Source organism: Rhineura floridana, chromosome 1 (assembly GCF_030035675.1).
Source record: "Rhineura floridana isolate rRhiFlo1 chromosome 1, rRhiFlo1.hap2, whole genome shotgun sequence".
Taxonomy (NCBI): domain Eukaryota; kingdom Metazoa; phylum Chordata; class Lepidosauria; order Squamata; family Rhineuridae; genus Rhineura; species Rhineura floridana.
In genome coordinates this window covers 80,471,205-80,496,078 of record NC_084480.1, presented here as the reverse complement: position 1 = coordinate 80,496,078, position 24,874 = coordinate 80,471,205, and the positions used below count along the sequence as shown (strand labels likewise).

The 24,874-nt window shown below is 41.7% G+C and overlaps 1 protein-coding gene across 2 annotated transcripts in view; it reads right to left on the bottom strand.

Moving 5' to 3' along the window:
- Positions 1–24,874, bottom strand: part of SRFBP1 (serum response factor binding protein 1) — an 86,465-nt gene that overhangs the window by 54,090 nt on the left and 7,501 nt on the right. The window contains exon 1 of one of the 2 annotated variants that reach the window (XM_061607034.1): positions 23,594–23,655. The exons of the other annotated variant lie outside the window; for it this stretch is intronic. Within the exon in view, the coding sequence (XP_061463018.1) occupies positions 23,594–23,641 (48 nt within the window). The 5' untranslated portion in view covers positions 23,642–23,655. Of the gene's footprint in view, positions 1–23,593; positions 23,656–24,874 lie in introns of those variants that run through there. 2 annotated transcript variants of the gene reach the window in all.

Genomic DNA, 24,874 nt, shown 5'->3' with positions numbered 1-24,874 from the left:
TAAATATTTCTGCAGAGTCAGAATTTAAATAAATTATGCCTGTAATAGCAAGTAATTGTCCATAAATATTCTCCCTAATTGTGTTTGTAAGGAAATAGGCTCAAAACACAACTTAAAATAAACAACCAGGTAAAAAAGAATGTTTTACTCAGAACTCACAAAGCTCTTTTAAGTATGGATATGAAAGTACCAAAACTAAATTTAGGATTTCACATTACAATTTTTTTGGGCCAAGCTCTAAGCGTTTCTCTTTGAAAATTTCACTGGAAAACAAGGCTCATCTTCTAAACTGTTTTGCAGCACATTATACCTGCCCATCCAAACTGTTCCCAACAGACTTCCCACATTTCCTTAAGGAACCAGGTGTTCCAATTTGGCGATCTTGCCTTAGATTAGACTTGACACTACAACATTGCTCCTCAAAAAGAGACTATGCCATTCATGAAGTTGTTAAACAGTTGCAGTTCTTTCCACCATAGAATTTCCATGGCAGTAACAGCTGCATCAGTTCAATTCCTGCCTGCCATGCATTTCTTTAAAAGGCACCAAGTCACAGGGAAGAAAATGTCAGAACCTTACATTAAAGCCTTATTCCATGCATGTGTTAACTGATACGGATGAAAAGCTCACAAGCTATAATAAAAAACAAGAACCACCAGGCACATGCAAGGCCCACAATTTAAGGCATCACAGCAGATCATTATGTACTCGAACATATATATTTACCTTCCTCTCCAATATTTAATTTATTTTTCTAGGATTACGTGTGGAGCCATAGTATATTTTTAGGAACTAATTTAAACCAAAGGTCAACTAACTGCTGGTCATGAATGCAAGAATGAGAACACACCCTTTCTAGTGTGTGCAGAACATATGTACATGTAATGTTCTATTCAGGACATTGGCCTATTTAGCTCAGTATAGTCTTCTCTGACCTACAGAAGCTGTCCATTATCTCCAGCAAGCTTTTGTCAGCCAGTATGTTCGCAATTTTATTTCTCTTTTTTACTGAATCCATGCAAGGATATTGATCTTCTGCTTATGTGTTTGAATCAGCAATAGACTTGACAGGAGCTAATAAAGTGATGCTCAGTCCAGACAAGATGAAGGTGGAGTTGTTTGATAGTACAGTTTACCAAATTATTGGGATTTCCTACAGCCTGGTAGTGCTGTTAAGATACACGCTTGCATTTGGATACCAAAGACATGACTCAAATAGCATTTCACTGGCTTCAGTGGGTGTGCTAGCTGCAGCCCTTTCCGGATAAACATGATCAATATTAATACACTGACAACATTCAGACTAGATTGCTGTACATGGGGCAACCTTTAAAGATGGCTTGGAAATTTGGTCTTCCAGATCAGATCACATAACTATCACATTTGGTTTGGATCTGGGCTCAGGTTACAGGACTGGATTTAACCTATACATCCCTAAATGGTATGGAACCTTGTTATCTGGTCTTTTACCTGTTAAGATTTTTAGTGGAGGCAGTACTTCGAATGCCTACGATTTCAGATGTAAGGTAAGTGGCTATTGGAGAGAGGGTACCATAGTAGTAGCACTGCTTCTATTTAACACCCTTTTGCTTTCTATTCAATCAGGTGCCCACCGTGTTAGATCTGGTGATTTTTGCCTGGACATTCAATGGCATGTGATATTAATGAAATGCATTCTGTCCTTGTGCTTTTCTTTTCTCTGTGCTTTGCCCAGTGCTTTTTAAAAAACATTATATCCAATTGTCTTTTGGGGTTTCTAATTATTTTAAATTATGAGCTGTAAACCATGGTAAAACTTCATGCAGTCAAAATTCAACACTAATATTTTAAACAAATAAAATATTCTCAAATGCAGGCTAATTTCTTAAAACTGAAAGTTCTAAAACTTGCTTCTGTTCTTTGATTTTGTTCCTATTTTGGCTGATAATTTTGCCAGGGTTGGCAAGCCTGTGAGATTGAAATTCACATGCTTTGTTGCCTTTGCTTAGGAATACCACACTAATTTAAAGGAAAGGAAATCTTATTTAGCTGAAAATGAAGATTGCCAATCTGTGTATTTCCATTTGCATTCCAGCAGATGAACTTAAATATAGCTGAGTTTAAAAATGCAGTCCGCCTATTCATCCAAGGGGGCTGATAAAGTGCAAATGCAAATAGACATGGTGGGAACAACTGGCTTGGGATGTTTGTGCAGTGACAGCAGTGTTTTAAAATGTAAACAGTATTTCAACTGTAAATGTTATTATCTTAACAATGCAACTTGTTGACTTGGATATAGAGAAATATGTAGCAGATGACTGGGAAACCATGCTTAGAATGGAAGGTACTTAAAGACAGTTAAGTTAATAATCTCAGAACATCATGGGGCGAGAAAAGAGGAAGGATGACATCATGCAAGGTAAGTTTTGAACTGGGTTACAGCCAGATTGCGAATGAAGAGAAAGGAAACTGGGATTCTACTTCTATACTTGGATGTCTGAGGGGCAACACTTCTGTTGTAAATGTGTCCATTCCGCTTCCTCTAGTAATTCACAAGCACAAGTCATTCTCAAGTCATGATCATTCTATACTGTAGCTGAGGTTTCAAATTTCACTTTATATGGCTCTCATGCAATTACTTAGCTGCAATCACAGTTTCCTATGCACCCAAATCAAACTTGGGACTTTGATAAGAGTTACAGATTCCACTTACTTGAGGATTTTAATCAAATATACTTCCTGGCTTCCTTTCATACACCCAAAGGAATTCCAGGCATTTGTTAATTCTGCTCATGACAACCATGGTAGATCTTTCAAAAAAATCTAGCATAGCTCACTCAAATGACAAACTGCAAGGAAGTTTAAGACATGCTTTAGAGATTGTGGAGGTGGGGGTGGAATGCTAAGAAGGTGTATTAAAAGGACTCACTGGATCACACCCAAAGACTATACATTGTAAAGACCTTGTAAGGGGTGGCAAATATTGGAAAGAAATATTACATTAGAATAAAATGTTATGCTTGGCTACTTTGGGAGCTTGCTTTAAATCTTAAGAGAAACAAGAAGTCCAGCCTAAGCTAACCCACAGCCAAGTATTTAAGAATACTTACAGGAAAATCTGACCAAAAGGGGAAAGAGGTTTCATGAAAGGTACGTATCTATATCTTAAAGCATATCACCATGGTTGGGTCAAAATATGAAAAAGTTAACACCAAATTATGTTACCCACTCAAGATTACAGCTATGTTCTGTTCTTCAACACCCGAATAGTGAATTCGGGGGCGAAATGACACTGATTTTATGGTAAAAGCTAAATAACAATATTAAACCACTTAGATGGTCCAATCTATAAACCAGCTTTACAAGCAGTTTTGACTATGATTCTAACAAACAGTGTGTGCTTGGCAGCAATCCAGTGGAATGCCATTCCTACTGGACCTCAATTCTGTTAATTTCAAAGCACATGACCGCTGGCAACACAGTAAGACCACGTATGTCAGCAGTCTGTGACTATCTAACTGCTGCCAGATATCTGAATGCCATTGCCAAGGTCCCCTTTCAAGTGTCTTTAACATTATGCAGAAGGCTTAACATTGCACATGGCAGAGGCTACATACAGTCAGCAATGACAGTGTGAATTCACCCTAAACAGCCATTGCTGGGGGAGGGGGGGGGAGGTAGGACTGCAGGGCCTTGCCATCAGCTCGGCTGAAAGACGAGCAACTTTTGGCTTTTTCTTCCAGTGTGGTGTAGTGGTTAAAGTGCTGGACTACGACCTGGGAGACCAGGGTTCGAATCCCCACATAGCCATGGGTGACCTTGGGCCAGTCACTCCCTCTCAGCCTCAGAGGAAGGCAATGGTAAACCCTCTCGGAATACTGCTTACCATGAAAACCCTATTCGTAGGGTCGCTATAAGTCGGGATCAACTTGAAGGCAGTCCATTTCCATTTTTCAAATGTTTCCATTCCTGCTGTTCACTACAAAATCTCTATAGCTATGAATGAGTGCTTGAGCATACTACTCTTTCTACTCCCTCCCAGTCACTTTTCCTGTTATGTTGTGTCTCTTAGATTGTGAGCCTGAAGGCAGAGACTGTCCTGGGTGTCTTCTGGAGGAAGGGAGGGGGATATAAATAAATAAATAATTCTCCTTGATCATTTGTAAGCCACTCCAGGAGCATTGTTCAACTAAAGAGAAAGAGAAAAAATGCCAAATAAATATCTAGCAAAAAGTGAAGTAGAACCTTTCCCCCTCCCAGGTAACTGCTTTCCTGACTTTCCCGGCTCCTGCCATGTTACTCCTCATTCCCTCCTTTCCTTTCCCCTGGACACCCTTGTCTGTGGGTATGGCATTGGGACTTTTACAGGGAATCGCTTGGCTCCCTTCCGTGACAAGCGACAGCCATCTAAGATCATCCAAAATACATTGTCCAATATCATCAGGCAATGCATGTTGGGTAATCTAAGATGATCACCACTTGTCAAGGCTTGGAACTGAGCTGCTCTCATACAGAAGCTGAGGGCAGCCAGGAGGATGGGGTGAAGTGAGCCTTGCAGGCACCACACTGAGGAACAATGCACTGGAGTGACCAAAGTGGTTTTACTCAAAGCCCACACATAAGACGGATTGGAACAAATCCTAATAATACATTTCACTGACCTCGATGCAATGGTTACAGAGAAGTAAGTTTTCTTCATTGCCATTGCAACAAAGTAGGGTCCTACTGATGTGACCCACTACTAGTTGGAAACCAATGGATTAAAGAACAAAGTCCCCAACTGGAAAAATAAAAGCAATTGCAGTAAGGTGAGCATGGACAATTCTAAAGCTAGAAATGAGCTGATAGTCATTATGAAACAAAGTCTTTAACAAGCTGAATGTTATTCAAGGCCACTGAGATTGCAAAACTTTCTGGAAAAAACAGATGTTTTAGCAGGATAAGAGCTTCTTGCCAGAGTCTAGGGATAAATGTCACTCCCAAATGGTACTGGGCCTTTTGAGCAATCAATAAAAATTAGAGAATAATTGTGGTGCAATTGGTGATGTTCATGGTAAGTTTGCTGGTACTGTGCAGGCAATGTCACAAATCTGTGGAAGCTGTAAACAAGTCATACGTTTGAAAATGGGAAAATCAATGCCTGTGAGAAATTTCTTAACACACATATTTTCCAAGCAATAATGCAATTTATCGTAGTGGTCTCCCGCCAGGAAAGGGTAGCGGAGATTTTGCCTGTTATAGCCACTCCACAGACAAGATGTTCTGAGTACATGGGCAAAAAAGTAACTAAACAACCTCCTGACTTCCTCCCAGCCTCCGGCTTGGGGAAGAGGAGAAATTGCTGCATAACTGCAGGAATGGTGGTGATGTAACGATCATTGCCTGTCTCTCAGTCTCTAAACCTGGAAGAAAAGCTCCTTGCTCATCACATGTGTCAGAGGTAGCAGCACACTTGCCATGGTAAGCACGGAGAGTGAAGCCTGATCGTTACAATCTCGTTAAGGACATTGGCTTTTTTGTACCCATCCCTCTACTTGTCCTTAAGCATCCTGCAAATCATAACTGGCAGACATGTCCCCTTTGGAATGATAGCAATCTTTAGTCCTAAAGTAGCTTTGATTTGTCAGCATCCTCTGCTTTACTGGCCACTAGAGAGAGCTTTGATGTTATCAGATTAACAACAAGCTTTTGAGTTAGGAAGGTGGTGGCGGTGGTGAAGGACAGATCCTGCAGCACACCTGCTTGCCCAAGCAGCAATTGATGCTCAATAAAGTACTAAATTTTGCACCTGCTGTTGAGGTCAGTCTGCAGAACAATTAGAAATTACAGAATATTAACCATTGACTTTCAACTCAAAGTAGGGTGCAGGTGGGGGGAATGAATTCAGTTACAATTATAATAATACTTTTCCCTCCCTCAATTGAACAAATCTAAAAAAACAAAAACTTTGGCTAAGAGGTGAGAAAAAAAGTTCCTTACAAAAGCGTTGTCTATTTTGTGGAATTGTTATGGATCAATCTTTCTTCTACTGATGTATACAGATACATTTGGCAGCAGTCCTCCCCACAAATGCGCTGCCACAATTACAGAAATTGTTGTAGAAGAGTGTGTGCTTGTCACCCTTGCTCTCGGCCCAAGGTGATCATACAGATGCACTAATCCAGGAGGACAACCATATAGAGGAAAATCAGTACCAAAACTGTCCAAACCACCCATCAGCATTTCTTTTATGTGTTCATCTGTTTCAGGTGTTGGTGTGAGAGCTTTGCTGCATTAGCAGGGACTGAACTCTTCAAATATAAAGGTTCCTTCCAAAACCTACAAAACTATGGATCTCTAAAGGACCAAAAGGCACTAGGACTATTCTTAAGAAGCTGAAAGTGATCATAAGATTTAATATTATTGGCGATAAATGTTTGAAAAATCAGCAACAGTCAGACTGAAATGAAATGTGGATCACGTCAAATCTTACAAGTCAGAGGGGGGTTTTCACAGGCAGGGAAAAGCCAGTACGTTCACCTGTACATCCTGTTCTCCCTCCCCATTTTTAAAAAAAGCCCCCCCCCGCAGGGATCTGAGAGCAATATTGGCAAAGAAATAGTTAATAAGGGTTTGGGGAAGGGAAGAGCATTCATAAGAGTGACCAAGGGAAAGGTGTTCAACTCCCTCTTTTCAATCTCCCCGTATATTCCAATCCTGACCACACAACCCATTTAGCCTTTAGATTCCTTTTACAGGAATATGTTTTTGTGGTGATTTAATGTTAACAGCTACAATGATTAACTACCAACCCTGCTTCCATCATGGGGGACATATCATACTGCAATGTACTTTCAGATCTTTGAAAAACCAACCAATTTAAGACTTCAGGAAGAAGAGCCACTGTAAAAGCAGAACATTCTTAATGTCGCTGGCCATGTAAAGGGACAATATAAAAATTAAAAGAGACATCAGTCTTTATATACTTTTCAGAAATGTTATTGTAGTTGGGCTTCCTTCTTTGTTAATTGGATGCAAGACATTTTAACTGAAAATGAAGACCTGATGAATTTCATGATTAATACCACCAAATGTGGTGTTAGTAGACACTTACACTTGGCACAGCTTTCCACAAGTAATGACATCCTGTTACACAGACAGGAAATAGGATTCGTATGTTTTTACTTTGTAGCAGCAGAGTGACCAAAGCCTATCCTTAATGAAGTTTGCACAAGAAAACACACTTACAACACTTAAAATAATATATTCACTAACAGGGGGAAAAAAACCTTGCAGTTTAAGAACGTACCTATAGCCAACAGATATTTCTATCAAACATTGAAAAGCAGGGAAATTGGGCAGCTTTAGTGAATGTACCAGGGGAGCAGGAGACCTGAACTCCTCTCTGAGATATTGGACTGCCCTACAAATATGTCAAAATGCAAACACCATTTGGGTTGGTCTTTCACAGTCCAATCCACTTCCTGTGTAGCTTGGAAGAATTTGGTAACATGTGCCTCTGAGCATATGGTGAGTGGTGGCAACACTTGTCATCTCCAAAGATAGAGAATTATATTTTTGTATGTTTGTTGGTATTCTTCTTACTTTGCTTCTTTCCTGTGTTACTAATGTTTCTACAGAGAATCTAAACTAGCAAAATTTATTTCTCTCATTATTCATCCTAGAAATCTGTGTCAAATTTATTTTTGTAAATTTCAATGCCTTTTTATTGGTCAGACAGCTGGTATAGCACATTAAGAACATAAGAAGAGCCTGCTGGATCAGGCCAGTGGCCCATCTAGTCCAGCATCCTGTTCTCACAGTGGCCAACCAGGTGCCTGGGGGAAGCCCGCAAGCAGGACCCGAGTGCAACAACACTCTCCCCTCCTGAGGCTTCCGGCAACTGGTTTTCAGAAGCATGCTGCCTCTGACTAGGGTGGCACAGCACAGCCATCACGGCTAGTAGCCATTGATAGCCCTGTCCTCCATGAATTTGTCTAATCTTCTTTTAAAGCCATCCAAGCTGGTGGCCATTACTGCATCTTGTGGGAGCAAATTCCATAGTTTAACTATGCGCTGAGTAAAGAAGTACTTCCTTTTGTCTGTCCTGAATCTTCCAACATTCAGCTTCTTTGAATGTCCACGAGTTCTAGTATTATGAGAGAGGGAGAAGAACTTTTCTCTATCCACTTTCTCAATGCCATGCATAATTTTATACACTTCTATCATGTCTCCTCTGACCCGCCTTTTCTCTAAACTAAAAAGCCCCAAATGCTGCAACCTTTCCTCGTAAGGGAGTCGCTCCATCCCCTTGATCATTCTGGTTGCCCTCTTCTGAACCTTTTCCAACTCTATAATATCCTTTTTGAGATGAGGCGACCAGAACTGTACACAGTATTCCAAATGCGGCCGCACCATAGATTTATACAACGGCATTATGATATCGGCTGTTTTATTTTCAATACCTTTCCTAATTATTGCTAGCATGGAATTTGCCTTTTTCACAGCTGCCGCACACTGGGTCGACATTTTCATCGTGCTGTCCACTACAACCCTGAGGTCTCTCTCCTGGTCGGTCACCGCCAGTTCAGACCCCATGAGCGTATATGTGAAATTAAGATTTTTTGCTCCAATATGCATAATTTTACACTTGTTTATATTGAATTGCATTTGCCATTTTTCCGCCCATTCACTCAGTTTGGAGAGGTCTTTTTGGAGCTCTTCGCAATCCCTTTTTGTTTTAACAACCCTGAACAATTTAGTGTCGTCTGCAAACTTGGCCACTTCACTGCTCACTCCTAATTCTAGGTCATTAATGAACAAGTTGAAAAGTACAGGTCCCAATACCGATCCTTGAGGGACTCCACTTTCTATAGCCCTCCATTGGGAGAACTGTCCGTTTATTCCTACTCTCTGCTTTCTGCTTCTTAACCAATTCCTTATCCACAAGAGGACCTCTCCTCTTATTCCATGACTGCTAAGCTTCCTCAGAAGCCTTTGGTGAGGTACCTTGTCAAACGCTTTTTGAAAGTCTAAGTACACTATGTCCACTGGTCCACATTGGGGAAGAGAACCTGGCTGTGAGTCCAGAGGCTGTGAGTTCAAATCCCCACTCTTGTCTCTAGGGTGGCAAGGGCCAGCTAAACATCACCCCCACAGTAAGTGGCTCAGGGGTTACGTGCCTAGCCACTTGTGCAGCCGTGGCCAAACTGCATAGTCCCAAGGAGCCCAGTTGCCCCCCAGTTAGCAGTTGCAGACAAGGAAGGGGCTGGGGAGGACTAGCCTCAGAGGGAGGCAACGGTAAACCCCCTCTGAATACTGCTTACCATGAAATCTCTATTCATAGGGTCACCATAAGTTGGGATCGACTTGAAGGCAGGCCATTTCCATTTTTTATTGCTCAATGTCATATGATGGTGAAGACAGACTTTTGTGTTTCAAAGTGGAGGTCTGTGATGCGTCCTTCCCTGGCTCTCCCTGTCAGGTTCCTACCTGCTCGTGGTTACTGCCTGTCACTAGGCACCACCAGGGACTCCACCAGTCCGGACCGCTCTCTCTTATGGTTTCTCTCCCCGCTCTAGCACAGATCTCAACAGATCCCCCTGCTAGGCAACCACCAGTAACGTCCCAATACTAGTATTCCCAGAGACTCTGAATACTGGTATTGTTATTCTCTTCACCGCTGCCACCATTTGTTACAGTTCCCCTTCAGCCTTGGTCATTACCTTACCCTCCCTTCTGGTCTGTGAAACCTCAGCCAAGGATCAGGCCTTTGGTAAACCAAATTAAGTATTTATTACAGATAACAAAGCTAACAAGATTAACAAGATTTCTTCTTAAGGCACATAAGCATATGGTTTTACTCAATACTAATCCGAACTCCACCTCCCTCCTGGTAAATAACTCTCTAAACCCCACCAAGCAACCCACTCAGTTCTCTTCTCCTCCCCTGATTCCACTCTCACTCTGCCTTTTATACATTCAGCCATTTTAAACACTCAACCAATCATCTCGCATTCTACTGCCCATTCACTCCCCCTCCTCTTTCACTCCACTTACCATGTATCTTCTAAACAACCAACACTTACCATATATACATTAATATAGGAACATCACATTTCCCCCCCCCCTTAAACAACAGCAGAGTATTATTCCTGTTCCAGGGTTTATACGCCACGTTAACAAATAAAAGTCTCTATGGGGAAAATGTCTTTCTTTGTTCCTCTGTCTGGTCACGTCACTGCAGTCCCAGCCGCTTGCCTGGAAAGTCCATCGGCCAGTACATTGTCCTTGCCTTTGATGAACTGGAAGTCCACTTGATAGTCTTGTAGGGCCCAGGACCACCTCTGCAGCATAGTGTTATGGTTTTTCATAGTCTGCAACCATAACAAGGCCCGATGATCCGTAGTCACTGTGAATCTTCGTTCCCATACGTATGGGCGCAACTTGTTCAGTCCCCACACGACCGCTAGGCACTCCTTCTGGACCGACGAATAGTTTTTCTCCCTCGGCGTCAGCTTGCGACTCAGGTACGCCACTGGATGTCTGGTGCCTTCTCTCTCCTGTAGCAAGACGACTCCCAGCGCCAGGTCCGACGCATCTGTAGCCACGATGAATGGTTTCTCATAGTCTGGTGCTATTAATATGGGTCCTTGGCACAAGGCTTGCTTCAGTAGATCAAAAGCCTTCTGACATTCATCCGTCCATACCACACGCTCAGAACACTTCTTCTTTGTTAATTCATGCAAGGGGGTTGCTATTTCCCCAAAATTTCTCACAAACTTCCTATAAAATCCAGCCACACCCAGAAATGCCCTTACTTGTTTTTTGGTTAAGGGGATCAGCCACGCTTGTATTGCCTCCACCTTGCTCCATAAGGGGGTGATTTTCCCACTCCCCACCTTATGTCCTAAATAAATTACTTCCTTTAGTCCAAACTGGCATTTCTTAGCTTTTATTGTGAGGCCTGCTTTTCTTAAGGCCTCCAATACTGTTGTCAGGTGTTGGACATGCTCAGGCACCGACTTGCTAAAAATGGCCACGTCATCGATATAGGCCACTGCAAAATCTGACATGCCTCGCAACACAGTATTGATTAGCCTCTGAAATGAACTTGGTGAGTTCCTTAGTCCCATGGGTAAGGTCACAAACTCATATAACCCATCTGGTGTACTGAAGGCAGTTTTGGCTCTGGATTGCTCGTCTAGTTCCATTTGCCAAAATCCTTTACAGAGATCTAGTGTAGAGATAATGGTTGCTGCCCCCAATAACTCTAACATTGCGTCTACCCTAGGCATAGGATACGCATCTGGGACAGTAAATTTATTGATTAGCCGATAATCAATGCAAAACCTTGTCGTTCCATCTTTTTTCGGAACCAGGACAATACTTGAGGCCCAGGGACTGATGGATTCCCTGATCACTCCTAATTCCAGCATCTCTTCCACCTCCTTTTTGATCTCATTCAAAACTTTCCCATTCACACGGTACGGAACAGATCTGATTGGGGCATGATCTCCAGTATCAATGGAATGTATAACTATACTGGTTCGGCCAGGTTTGTTGCTAAAGAGATTCCTATAGGTTTTCAAAACTCTCAGAATCTCCTCTTTTACTTCCTCCTTCACCTCCTCTGACCATTCCACTTGATCTACCCCTCCTTTGTCTTTGCTTTCCTGTACCAAATCTGGAAGTTCAGGCCCACTTCCCTCAGGGAATAAGGTAACTTGCAACACCTTTGCATCCCTGGTATGGTAAGGCTTCAACATATTTACATGAACCACTTTGGTTTTGTTTAATTGGTCTGTGGTGATTACATACGTCACTGTGTCAAGCCTTTCTCTGATGGTATATGGTCCTTCCCAGTTAGCCTGTAATTTGTCATGTTTCCTGGGTATGAACGCCATAACCCTATCTCCCACATTATACACACGTTCCCTGGCTGCTCTGTCATACCAGTAACGTTGCTTCTGCTGAGCTTGACTCAAATTCTCTTTCACCACTTCCATCATTTGTTTCACTGGTTCACATTCACCCTTTCTCTTAGCAGGCATCCACAGTCTATATAAAATCCCATTCTCACACACAACTTGATTCCTCAGTTTGTCAGTGAAAGGAATCTGTTGGGTCAGAGCTTGTTCCTTTATCTGCTTCAAACTGATATCTTTTTGTAGCTCTTCCCTGAATTGATCTGCCTCATCACTATCAGAGACCACTTGATACAGTTTGTCTCCTTCAGCAGGCCTGCTAGTGGTTGCTATGGTGACCTGAGGCTGGTTAACAGATTCCACCCTGTTTGTTTCAGCCCCCCTTAATATGGCTTCTTTTTCTCTGCCAATTTGCTGTCTGGTCACTACATAGATCTTTCCTTGGGCTCCCATTACATCTCTTCCCAGTATTACTGGTTCTTGTTGCTGGGCATTAATGCCTACTTTATATCGGCCCTCTCGGCCTCTCCAAGTCATATCCACCAGGGCCACAGGCAAACTTTCTGGTTGACCCCTCACTCCTTGGATAGTCACAGTTTCCTGAGGTAATATTACCTCAGATTTTATTAAATCTGGCCTCAGTAATGTCTGAGCGGCACCAGTATCAAGCAATGCCCAATAATTTGTCCCTTGTACACTCACTTCCTCTCTCAGACTTGAATCAAGGTCTGTTACTTCTGTCCAGTTTATCTGGCAGAACTGAACCTTTTTCGCTGTTTCTAAAGCCTTGGGCTCTGTTTTCACTGCCCTTGTCTGAGCAGGATTACTAATGGGGTTGGCAACCTCACATTGAAAACGTAGATGCCCCGGTCTACCACATTTGTAGCATAATTTCTCCTCACTTTTAGGGTACACAGATCCACTCTGGGGTGTCCTGTGCCCTTCAGATTTTAATGGAGGACTCACTCGCTGTGGTACCACATCCCTTCTGCCAGCATTATATGGTCTAGGTTTAAAATCTCTAGATGTTTTCCCCACCCAGCCAGTTCTGTTGGAGGTGAAGTGATTCGCCATCTCTGCGGCCTCCTGCACCGATGTAGGGGAACGGTCTTTGACCAGGAGCCTTATTTCTGGTGGTAACTGATGGTATAATTGATCCAATACCATGAGGTTTTTCACCTCCTCCACAGACTGAGCTTTTGCACTTGTCAGCCATTTCCCAAATATGTCCATCAGTTTTGCCCCCAGCTCCACGAAAGACGTCCCTGTCTGTATCTGGCAGTTTCTGAAAAGCTTTCTAAAATAATCAGGCCCCACTCTGAATCTTTTAAACACTGCTTCTTTGAATTCAGCATAGGTGATGGGCCTATCTGAGGGGGAATATTGGTATACCTCAGCCAATTCCCCTTTAATCAGGTTTGATAAATACTGCATGTATTTATCTTCAGGTAGCCCCCACAACTGAGCTGCTCTTTCAAAGGTGCTGAGGTAAATTTGAGGATCTTGACCAGGCTCATAGACAGCAAAGTCCTTTGGAGTAATTTTTTATTTTTGCTCCATCTCTGTCCTTTCTTGTTTCATCAGAATGAAACTTCTCTTTCAAATTTTAACTTTTCTACTTGTAATTCGGCATCCACTGCTCGTTGCTTCTCCCTCTCCTCAAACCCCATTCTCAACTTCTCAGTTTCCAACTCCCTCTGTTTGTCTTTTTCCTCAGCCTCAAAGACCCGCTGTTTGTCTTTTTCCTCAGCCTCCATCCTCATTCTCTCAGTTTCCACCCTCAATCTCTCAGCTTCCAACTCCCTCTGCTTGTCTTTTTCTTCAGCCTCCCATCTTAACTTCTCTCTCAAGTACTCTATATAAGCGGGATTGCTTAAATATCCTTCTGGGGTCTCTTCCCTGACAGGTTGTTTTTGCTGGGCAGTTGCAAATCCTGTAAGTGCTACCCTCAATTCATCTACCCCTTTACCCTCGTGAGGTAAATTGAATGTTATGCACTTCTCCACCAGCTCCTCTCTTTTCATTTTTATGTATTCAGCCATGGTGTTTGAGTTCACTCACTCTTTGCCACACACTCTTTGCCAGTCACTCTCACAAGTAATCTTGTTTTGTTATTTCTGTTTGCCACACCACTGTTAGGGATTCTCTAGTATTCGTATCTGGATTCTCTGTTGTTCGTATCCCACCGCTACTGCCACCACATGTGACAACCTTTCCCTGGCTCTCCCTGTCAGGTTCCTACCTGCTCGTGGTTACTGCCTGTCACTAGGCACCACCAGGGACTCCACCAGTCCGGACCGCTCTCTCTTATGGTTTCTCTCCCCGCTCTAGCACAGATCTCAACAGATCCCCCTGCTAGGCAACCACCAGTAACGTCCCAATACTAGTATTCCCAGAGACTCTGAATACTGGTATTGTTATTCTCTTCACCGCTGCCACCATTTGTTACAGTTCCCCTTCAGCCTTGGTCATTACCTTACCCTCCCTTCTGGTCTGTGAAACCCCAGCCAAGGATCAGGCCTTTGGTAAACCAAATCAAGTATTTATTACAGATAACAAAGCTAACAAGATTAACAAGATTTCTTCTTAAGGCACATAAGCATATGGTTTTACTCAACACTAATCCGAACTCCACCTCCCTCCTGGTAAACAACTCTCTAAACCCCACCAAGCAACCCACTCAGTTCTCTTCTCCTCCCCTGATTCCACTCTCACTCTGCCTTTTATACATTCAGCCATTTTAAACACTCAGCCAATCATCTCGCATTCTACTGCCCATTCACTCCCCCTCCTCTTTCACTCCACTTACCATGTATCTTCTAAACAACCAACACTTACCATATATACATTAATATAGGAACATCACATGGTCATGTTCTATTTCTATTTTGGGTGCATTCAGTTGAATCTGAAAATGCAGTTTGATGTAAAATCAGACGGATTACAATATATTGCTACTTAAGCAATGACTCTTAGCTGTGGGAAAAAACAACCTTTACATGCCCAAGATGCATGTTTTCAGCCTGCTATGTTTAAACCACTCCACTTAAAGAAAGATGGGCATAGTCAATTAAAAACATAGATCACACTTAGAATTTTGCTAGAATATATTTCACCTCCTGTTTTATCTTGTGCAAACTGAGACACTCCTCTTGTATACTGAAGACTTCTGCAGAATAGTCTGTCATTATTCCACAATTGTTTATGGGGTTTTTTTAGTGTAAATTTTGCAAAGTGTTGCTGTACTTCACATATTCATAGAAACAGAAGCAAAAGAGAATGGTTTACAATAGGAAACTTCACTAAAATTGCAAAGGAAATCAGACATATTTAAAGTGACTATCTATAGTGGCTATAGGTACGTTCTTAAACCGCAAGGGGTTTTGCCTATTAGTGAATTTCTCTGCTTTTTAAGCTGGGAGGTAAGAAATGGAATCTTGTGCAAGCTTGCTGAGAATGGATTGATCATTTGCATGCTTATTGAGTTCAGTAGGATTTACTCCCCTGCAATCATGCTTAGGATAGGTGAAACTAACCACAGGGGGATGGGAAGGAGTAGATGGAATGACAGAGGGAAGGAGGGAGAGGAGAAGAGGAGAGCAGGTCTGACCATTTGCATGCTTATTGAGTTCAATGGGATTTACTGTATTGTAGTCATGGTTAGAACAGGTAAAACTGACCATCGAGGAGGAGGGGACAGAAGAGGAAAGAAGAAAGGGAAGGAAGGAGAGGATTGGAAGGGGAAGAGAAGGGGAGAGAAGGAAGGGAAGGGCAAAAGGGAGGGTATAGGAGTGAGAAGGAGAGGAGGGCAGGTTTGATCATTTGCATTCTTTTTGAGTTCAATGGGATTTAGTCCTGTACAATCATGCTTAGGATAGGTGAAACTGACTTGGGGGCAGAGAAGGGGGAAAGGGAGAAAGGATGAGGGGAGGGGGTTGGGTGGGTGGGCACTGGGTAGAGGGAAAGCAGTATCATTGTTTTGTGAACAGTATCATTGTTTTTCAGAGTTTCCCCCACCTTCTTATTCCACAGCAGGCACATGTAGCCCCCCCCATTTAAACCAAAGCTGTCCTTGGCCACACCCACACAAGACATTTATTTCACATATAGACAGTCATGGCTTCCCCCAAAGAATCCTAGGAAGTGTAGTTTGTGAAGGGTGCTGAGAGTTGCTAGAAGAGGCCCTCTTCCACTCACAGAGTTACAATCCCCAGAAGAGCGGCTGACTGTTAAACCATTCTGGCCACTGGAGCTCTGTCAGGGGAATAGGAGTCTCCTAACAACTCTCAGCACCCTTCATAAACTACACTTCCCAGGATTCTTTGGGGGAAGCCATGACTGTCTATATGTGAAATAAAGGTCTGGCATGGATGTGGCCCCGAGTAGCCAAGCCCAGCAGCTGTGAGTCTGGCTTTTAGAACATTGACAATTGGTTCTTACTGAGTATGCCCGACATTATAATGTTAAATTCAATGTTCAATGTTAAATTTCTTAAATTAACTAAAGATCAACCAGGCATTTTTTAAACTGTAGAAGATGGTCAGAATATAGGACAAGATCAGAAATTGGATTACAGATACTGTACTCTGTGAACGTGGCTGACTTTTAGTTGATTTCAACAAATTATGAAACCACTGACAGAAAAACTGGGGTCTGGATTTATTTTTATTTTTACACTTTGAACTCTCGATTCTCTCTGACTGTTGTGTGTATTGCCATGAAAACTTAGGGGGTTGTTAAGCAAGTGTTTCTGAGTTCAGGACTATAAGTTTTGTAAGGTTGTTTTTTTTAAAAAAAATGTGCCTATGGGAAGCAACAGAACAGCATGGAGGGCATTTTCAATTTAACAATACAGAATGCGATAAATCCATGGTGATTATAGTATATAGCCACTCTCGTGGCTGTACAATAAAAGCATACTTACATTTAAATACATGATAGATCTATATCAGCAGATTAAAATGTTTTGTGTAAAAGCAATTAATTTTTTAAAATGAAGATTTCTGAATGGCCAGCTCTGAGAGAATAAAGTGTTTTATTTTAAAAACCTAGATTCTAGCACCCTTCTGAGGCCACCTTTAACTGACATGAAAACAACTGTAGCAAGCTTTATATAGAACACACATGCTATGGCCACAATTTTATTAAATTGGCAGTAAGCTATACATTCCCCTTCAAACTTGCGGGATCCTTCTTTGCTTCACTGTCATGGCTTGACTTAATTCAAATTAGGTAAACCATTCCGGCTCTCATTTGCATGAAATACAAAGACCAAATATAAACAAAATTGCATCACTTGGTTCATTTATATGGATTACACAATGAAAGACAGTATAATCACTTATGAATTAGCATAATCAACACAATGAGGTAAAGCTATAGACTAAGAAATAATGCACTAGAAAACTATAGAAGAAAAAGATAATTCACTAATAGGCAAAAAACCTTGCGGTTTAAGAGTGTCCCTATAGCCCACAGCTATTCTATCAAACTTTAAAAAGCAGGGAAACTGGGTAGCTATAGTGAATGAACCAGGGGAGCAGGAGACCTGAACTCCTCTCTGAGATATTGGACAGCCCTACAAATTGGTCAAAATGCAAACACCATTTGGTCTTTCACAGTTCAACCCACTTCCTGTGTAGTTTGGAAGAATTTGGTAACATGTGCCTCTGATCATATGGTGAGTGGTGGCAACACCTATAATCAGCCCCAAATAACAGAAATAAAACATGTGCTGTGCTCATCTTGGTTTATCAGGGAGGAAGCAACAATATTAAAACAGCTGATATAGTTCAGATAGTCATTTTAAATATGTTTGATTTCCTTTGCAATTTTAGTGAAGTTTCCTATAAGTAAATCATTCCCTTTTGCTTCTGCTTCTGTGAATATATGGACTACAGCAACACTTTGCAACACTAAAAAAAAGCTCCAAAAACAATTGTGGAATAATGGCACTGACTGTTCTGTAGAATAGTTTCCAATGGACACGAGGAGTGTCTCAATCTGCACAAGATAAAACAGTAGGAAGTGAAATATATTCTAGCAAAATTCTAGGTGTGCTCTACGTTTTTAACTGACCATGCCCACCTTTCCTTAAGTGGAGTAGTTTAAACATAGCAGGCTGAAAACATGCACCGTCCTTTTCCACACAGCTAAGAGTCATTGCTGAAGTAGCAACAGATTGTAATCCGTCTGATTTTACATCAAACTGCATTTTCAGATTCAACTGTTAATGCACCCAAAATAGAAATAGAGCATAACCTCCAGTTTGAAACACAAAAGGCTGTCTTCACCATCATATGACACTGATGAATAAAAAGGCTTTGAAATTAACAAAAATAAATTCGACAAAGATTTCTAGGATGAATAACGAGAGGAATATAATTTTCTATGTTAGATTCTCTGTACAAACAGTAGAAACACAGAAAAGAAGCAAAGTAAGAAGAACACCAACAAACATACAAAAATGTAATTCTCCATCTTTGGAGAAGGTTAGTGAATTTCTCTGCTTTTCAATCTGGGAGGTAAGAAATGGGATCCTGTGCAAGTTTCCTGAGAATGGATTGACTGTTTGCATGCTTACTGAGTTCAGTGGGATGGGGAAGGGAGGAGCGGGAGGGGAACAGGCAGGAGTGTGGGGAGGAGGGCAGGTTTGATCATTTGCATGCTTATTGAGTTCAGTGGGATTTACTGCAATCATGCTTAGGATAGGCAAAACTGACCATGGGGAGGGAAGCCTGGAGTGGGCAGGGGAGGAGGAAGAAGAAAGAGGGGAGGAGAGGAAGAAGGGCATAGGGAGAGGAGGAGAAAGGCAAGTCTGATCATTTGCATGCTTATTGGGTTCAATGGGATTTACAGTCATGCAGTCATGGTTAGGATAGGTAAAACTGACCATGGGGGAGAAGGGGGAAGAGTAGAGAGATGGAAGAAGAGGAAAGAGAGGAGCAGAAGGAGTGGAAGAGGGAAGGAGAGGATTGGAAGGGGATGAGGGAGGGGCAGGAAAGAGGAGGGAAGGGGCAAGAGGAAGGGGAGGGCAGGTTTGATAATTTGCATGTTTTTTGAGTTCAGTGGGATTTACTCCTGTGCAATCATGCTTATGATAGGTGAAACTGACCTGGGGGAGGAGAGGTGGAAGGAGGAGGGCAGGAAGGGGAGGGAGAGGGAGGAAGGGGTGAAGATTGGGTAGGTGGGCACTGGGCAGAGGGGAAGCCCCTTTCCTTTCCAAAAGGAAAACACTGTGAACAGTATCATTCTTTTTCAGAATTTCCCGCACCTTTTTATTCTACAGCAGGCACATGTAGCTTCCCACTCAGATTTAAACCAAAGCTGTCCCTGGCCACATCCACACCAGACCTTTATTTCACTTTAGACAGTCATGGCTTCTCCCAAAGAATCTTGGGAAGTGTAGTTAGTGAAAGGTGCTGAGGGTTGCTTGGAGATGCCCTGTTCCACTCACACAGCTTCAATTAGAGAGGCTGACTCTGGCCACTGGAGCTCTGTCACTAGAGCTGTGTCAGAGGAATAGGAGTCTCCTCTCAGCACCTCCCAGGATTCTTTGGGGGAAGCCATGACTGTCTCAAGTGAAATAAAGGTCTGATGTGGGTGTGACCCTGATTAGTCAAGCCCAGCAGGTGTGAGTCTGGCTTTTAGAACACTGACAGTTGGTTCTTACTGAGCATGCCTGACAATCAGTTCAAGCAAAAATTTCTTAAATTAATTAAAAACCAGCCAGGCATTTTTTTAATCTTTAAAGTGCAGAAGATGAAGGTCAGAGTATGGGCAAGGTCAGTAATAGGAGTACAGGTACTCTGCGAACATGGCTGGTTTTTTAATCAATTTCAACAGATTATGCGAACTCTGACAGAAAAAAGTCCAAAAGGGCTCTTGGTTTTACTCTGTCCCTTTTTATACTTTGAACTCTCGATTCTCTCTTAACTGTTTTGTGTATCGCCATGAAAATTTACAGGGTTATAAAGCAAGGGTTTCTGAGTTCAGGACTATAAGTTTTGTAAGGTTTTGTTTTGAGATGAGCTGATGGGAAGCATCAGAATGGCATAGGGGGTATTTTCAATTTAACATTGTGGAATGCGAAAAATCCATGCTGACTATAGCATGCAGCCACTATCGTGGCTGTATAATGAATTGAAATCAATTTGACTTGTTATAAGCAACTTGTTCCAATGATTTCAAAGGAAACTTGAGTGCAACTAACTGAAGTCTGGATCCAGTCCCTTATCTGAATTTTGTAAAAAAAAAAAAGGGGGGGGCCTGAAATGACATGTTCAATACCCAACTAAGAATTTCCAATTTGGTGTTTTCCTGATATACAAACCAAGACTGAGCATTTGCAGGGGAGAAGCAGTATGAACCAACAGGTACTTAACTCATTCCCACTATGGCTCATCCTCTGCTACTCCTTCCTCAAAGTAACTTTTCCCCATTTGGATTGAGGAATAACGACAAGGAAAGTGTTAAGCCCCTTCTCGCATCCACTCCTTCTGCACTCTGTTCTAATTTTGCATGTCAAAAGCAAACCAAGGTTGAGAATGTTTACTACTGAATTTTCTAATCCCACCACATCATCAACATGTTGACTTCGATGTGTAACATATTGGTGTGCTATTAGCCACATGCTAATCCATCCCCACCTACCCCAAAGCAGAACAAACCAATTTTACGTTTGAGTTCACCTTTAAATTAAAAAAAGAAACAAAAATAAAACCTGGATTCAGTGATAAAGCTGAACAACTGCCACACTAATATCAATGAAAACACAAGCATGAACAGTCTTTCTTGTATGGTTCAAAGAGAAATAAATTGGGTAATGTACTGGAGTCCACTCTCAAGCAATTTTAAATAGCAATGACACACATACCACATGCAACAAAATATTGGATACTCTATTCCATCTCCCCTCCACCCAGTTTTCTGTGCCCCCACCTCTGGCAATTAGCATTCCTTGCTATCTGAGCATACTCAGTCCTGATTGGGATGTTTGGTCTCCCATCGCCACTGAGGATTTTTTTCTCCTAAAGATGTTTTGCAGTTCTGCAAAACTTAGAGCTTTTCCAAACCAGCTGGTACCTCCCCTCTTCTTTGTGTATGGTTCCATCTTACCTGAAAGATAGTCTACCCAGTCAATCACTGCGGTCTGCAGGTGAGAGCCTCCTGCAGATACCATCTTATCAGGAGGTCCATTCCGCACAACACAGGAAGCGAGCCTTTAGTGTAGTGGCACCTACCATTTGGAATTCCCTCCCCTTAAACAGTAGACAGGCACCATCTCTGTTATCTTTTCAGTGCCTACTGAAGACCTTCATCTCTCGACAAGTCTTTTAAGTAAAGACCTTATTCCAGTCCATGTCTGTGTTGGAATTGCTTTTTAAAATGGTTTTAAAGCTTCTCAGAGAATGAGTTCACTGTTAGGATCTCCAAGTGTGATCCTACAACAAAAGGTTGTTGGTGTGTGTTTTGCCAGTGTTATCTGAGCCTGCGGCTGTAATTTGGGTCTTACTTCCTGTGCAAACTTTAATGTCTAATTATTATTTAAAAGCGGATCTAACCTATATACAAGTGGACTATGTTGCACAGATCCCATGAGCTACTCTCTCTCAGATCTTTGTTGCACATTGGGCACTGTGGAAATATCTCTGGACCTAAAGGGTTGTTGTCCTCATTCAGTTACCCCCTTAGGTTTTTTAGTTTTTTGTGGGGGTACTTTTGCAAACCTTGGTACACACTGCTGCCCCCCCCCACACACACATACGTTGCTACCTCCCTCTTGAGTGTGGATGGTGCTGTTTGAGCTATATAAGCAAAATCACTCTCTTCTCAAGATTGGAAATAGAATACCCAATAAAATGTTGTGTGTGTCTGGGAGGAATTTTCAAAGCTCTCCCTTCCTAGGCATGCGACTGCCTAGAGCAACCTGGTGAGAGAAGACTAACTGGCTACTGCTGACTACAAGAGCACGAGGAGGGTGCCTTTTAGCTATGCATCTCATCATCTTCCTTTTCCAGACACTCCATTCCATTCCCCCTCCCATTCAGCTTGCAGAGTTTTTCCTCTCAGTCAGTCAGTCAGCATTCTGTGGTCACTGGGTATGCTCATTAGTTTTTTTGGAAGAGAACTGCCCCTTAGTTGGGATGGAGCACAGGGATGAAGGAGGGCTATAAGTCCCACAAGCCACACCCATATTTTTGCTCATGCTTAAAACAAAATCTCTTGATCAGGTGTGGGGAACCTTTGGCCCTCCAGATGTTGCTGAACTACAACTCCCATCATTCCTGGCCACTGACCATACTTGCTGGGGCTGATGGGTGCTGCAGTTCAGAAACATCTGGAGGGTCAAAAGTTCTAGATTATGATTATATTCACAAAAGAATACACTCAGGTAATGCTGGCTTATATTTCAGCACACACAGGAGACTTCTAGGTCACCAATTCTCCATCACCTATAGCAGAGTTGCTGTAAAATTACAACTATTTCTTATGTTACATGTTTTGGGCATTTCATATTAGGACTATGTAACAGCTGACACTTCTAAACTGCTGTTTGACAGGAAATATAAAATGGAAGTGGAGTGACTTGAACATAAAATTTATTTCCTAAGTCATTAAAAAAACACTTCTGAACGTAACTGGTACCGAACTAGTTGTCTGATCAGAACTGTTTGGCAAGCTGTTCAAAGAGTAATAAAATTCCAGTGATGCAGAAACACACTGATGAAAAATATCAACCAATGTCTTGCTTCACGTTCTTTTTTAACATATAAGTCATACATCATTAAAAATCCCCTCAATTAAACTAGCTTTGATGTAAATAAGGCATTTAAAATAGCACATTTCAAATGTTCCAGGTTCATATGGACTCACTCCTTACAACAGCCATGTAAGTTGGGGTGGGAACATTTGAACCTGGCCATAAAGATGCTTTTTACACATATCAATTGTTTGAACTACAGAAATAGTATCCTATGGCACTAAGAGCATGGCTAGATAGCCAAATGTCAGTGTTACTATGGCTCAAATCCTAAGCCCTGTTACCTGCTAGATTGTATCTTCCTAAACAAAAACCTCCACAGTACTAAACTTCTGTCAAATGCTGGCAATCACATAGTACAAAGTAAGTGAACACCATCCTTTGACCTTTCTTTTCTTTATAGAAGATTTCATGTAAAGCCTGCTAAATGAGCAGAGAAAGTGTGAAATTTTCTCAGTCACCTTGTGCTTTGTAAAAAGAAAAAAGGGGGAAGATATAAATCAACTAACAACAGAGCAAGTCTCTAAAAGATTACATGGGGATATATTAAAGGCTGGCGTCACCTTGATCCCCTCTCTCTCTGGTAATCAATTGGGTAATCATGTCAGGCAAGCAGGAAGTTACAAGATCACTCCTGGGTATTTGATATATTGGGCAGCATTAAGAGTCTTCAACTTAAAGAGCTGAGGCCCATCTAAAACCCCAACCTGAACACATTTATAAGAGCCTGTGCATTGCAGAAGGGCACAGAGTCTAGTGTTAAAGGGGTGGGGCTCATGCAACTTGGATGGTCTTGGGAATGAAGGTACACAGCCCATGCACTGGGGGATGAAGGGGAATGTTAAAGGGAAAGCTACGCTAAGATGTACTTGTCTTCCAGGAGCTTAAAAATCTCATCAATAAACAATACATCCATACACAATGTCCATAGCTACCCCTTACATACCCAGTCGATCACTGCACTCTGCAGGTGAGGGCCTTCTGGAGATACCATTTTATCAGGAGGTCCGTTCTGCACAACAAAGGAACCAGACCTTTAGTGTTGTGACATCTACCCTTTGAAATTCCCTCCTCTTAAATATTAGACAGGCACCATCTCTGTTATCTTTTCGGCAACTACTGAAGACCTTCCTCTTTCAACAAGTCTTTTAAGTGAAGACTTTATCCCAGTGTGTGTCTGTGTTGGCATGGCTTTTTAATGTTTTAAAGCTTTTTTAGAAAATATGTTTTTAAAGATGTTTTGATTTTAATACATTTTTAAAGATGTTTTGTTTTAATATATATTAAAGTCTATGTAAAGATGGTTTAGAGTATTTTTGGTGTTTTGTTTGCTGCCTTGGGCTCCTGGGGATATAAATTTAATAAATAAAAAATAAAATGTAATAAAATAAATTAATGAATAAATAATGTTGCATGCTGCAGGGGTCATGGAATCAGAAGAGAGACTGACAGAGCAATCCAAACTATAGGAAGCCAGCATAATTTACACCAGTGTATTTTACCCTCAGGAGCAGGGCTATTTCTGGCTGAGTTTGACTTACACCACTCTTCTTGCCAATGTAACTTCCAGTAGGTTTTAGGTCAGTGTCTGAGCTGAAAAGAGTTTGGATTGGGGTAAGTCCCTGCTACATCCTGCCCCTTTGGTGGGACTTACTCTGGCTTCAGCTGAGCTGACTAAGCTGTGGGATGGAGAACTTACACCAGTGGATGTCTGGGTGAGATGGGATGAAGAACTTTAGCTGGCTGAGCCTGGGCTCACCTGCACACCCACCTATTCCAAATTCCGGTCGTGCTGGAGATCTCAGGTTTGGTATGCTTCCTGAGAGATACGTGTGAGAGGCAAAACCCTGCATCTTTCCTCTATATCTTTTAAGAACCTCTAATTTTTCTAAATGTATGAGTATACCAAATTAAAATGGATTTAAATATCACAGTTTCAGCGATAAACAGTATGACATTGTTTGTGTTTAGAAAAACATTCAGAGTTTAACCATAAAATCACACATTTTTTAAAAGATTATGTGACTTGTGAATCCAATACTGTTCAATTATTCATTGACTAAAATTTGAGGCATGACATCTGCATTGACAGATAGGGGCAATCAATTATAAGTGAATTGTGTCAGATGACTTTTAAATCACACCTATAGACACACCAGAAAACCACCATCATTGTCTGCATTGCAGCTATGCTATAACTCTTTTATATATATAATGTACAGCAATT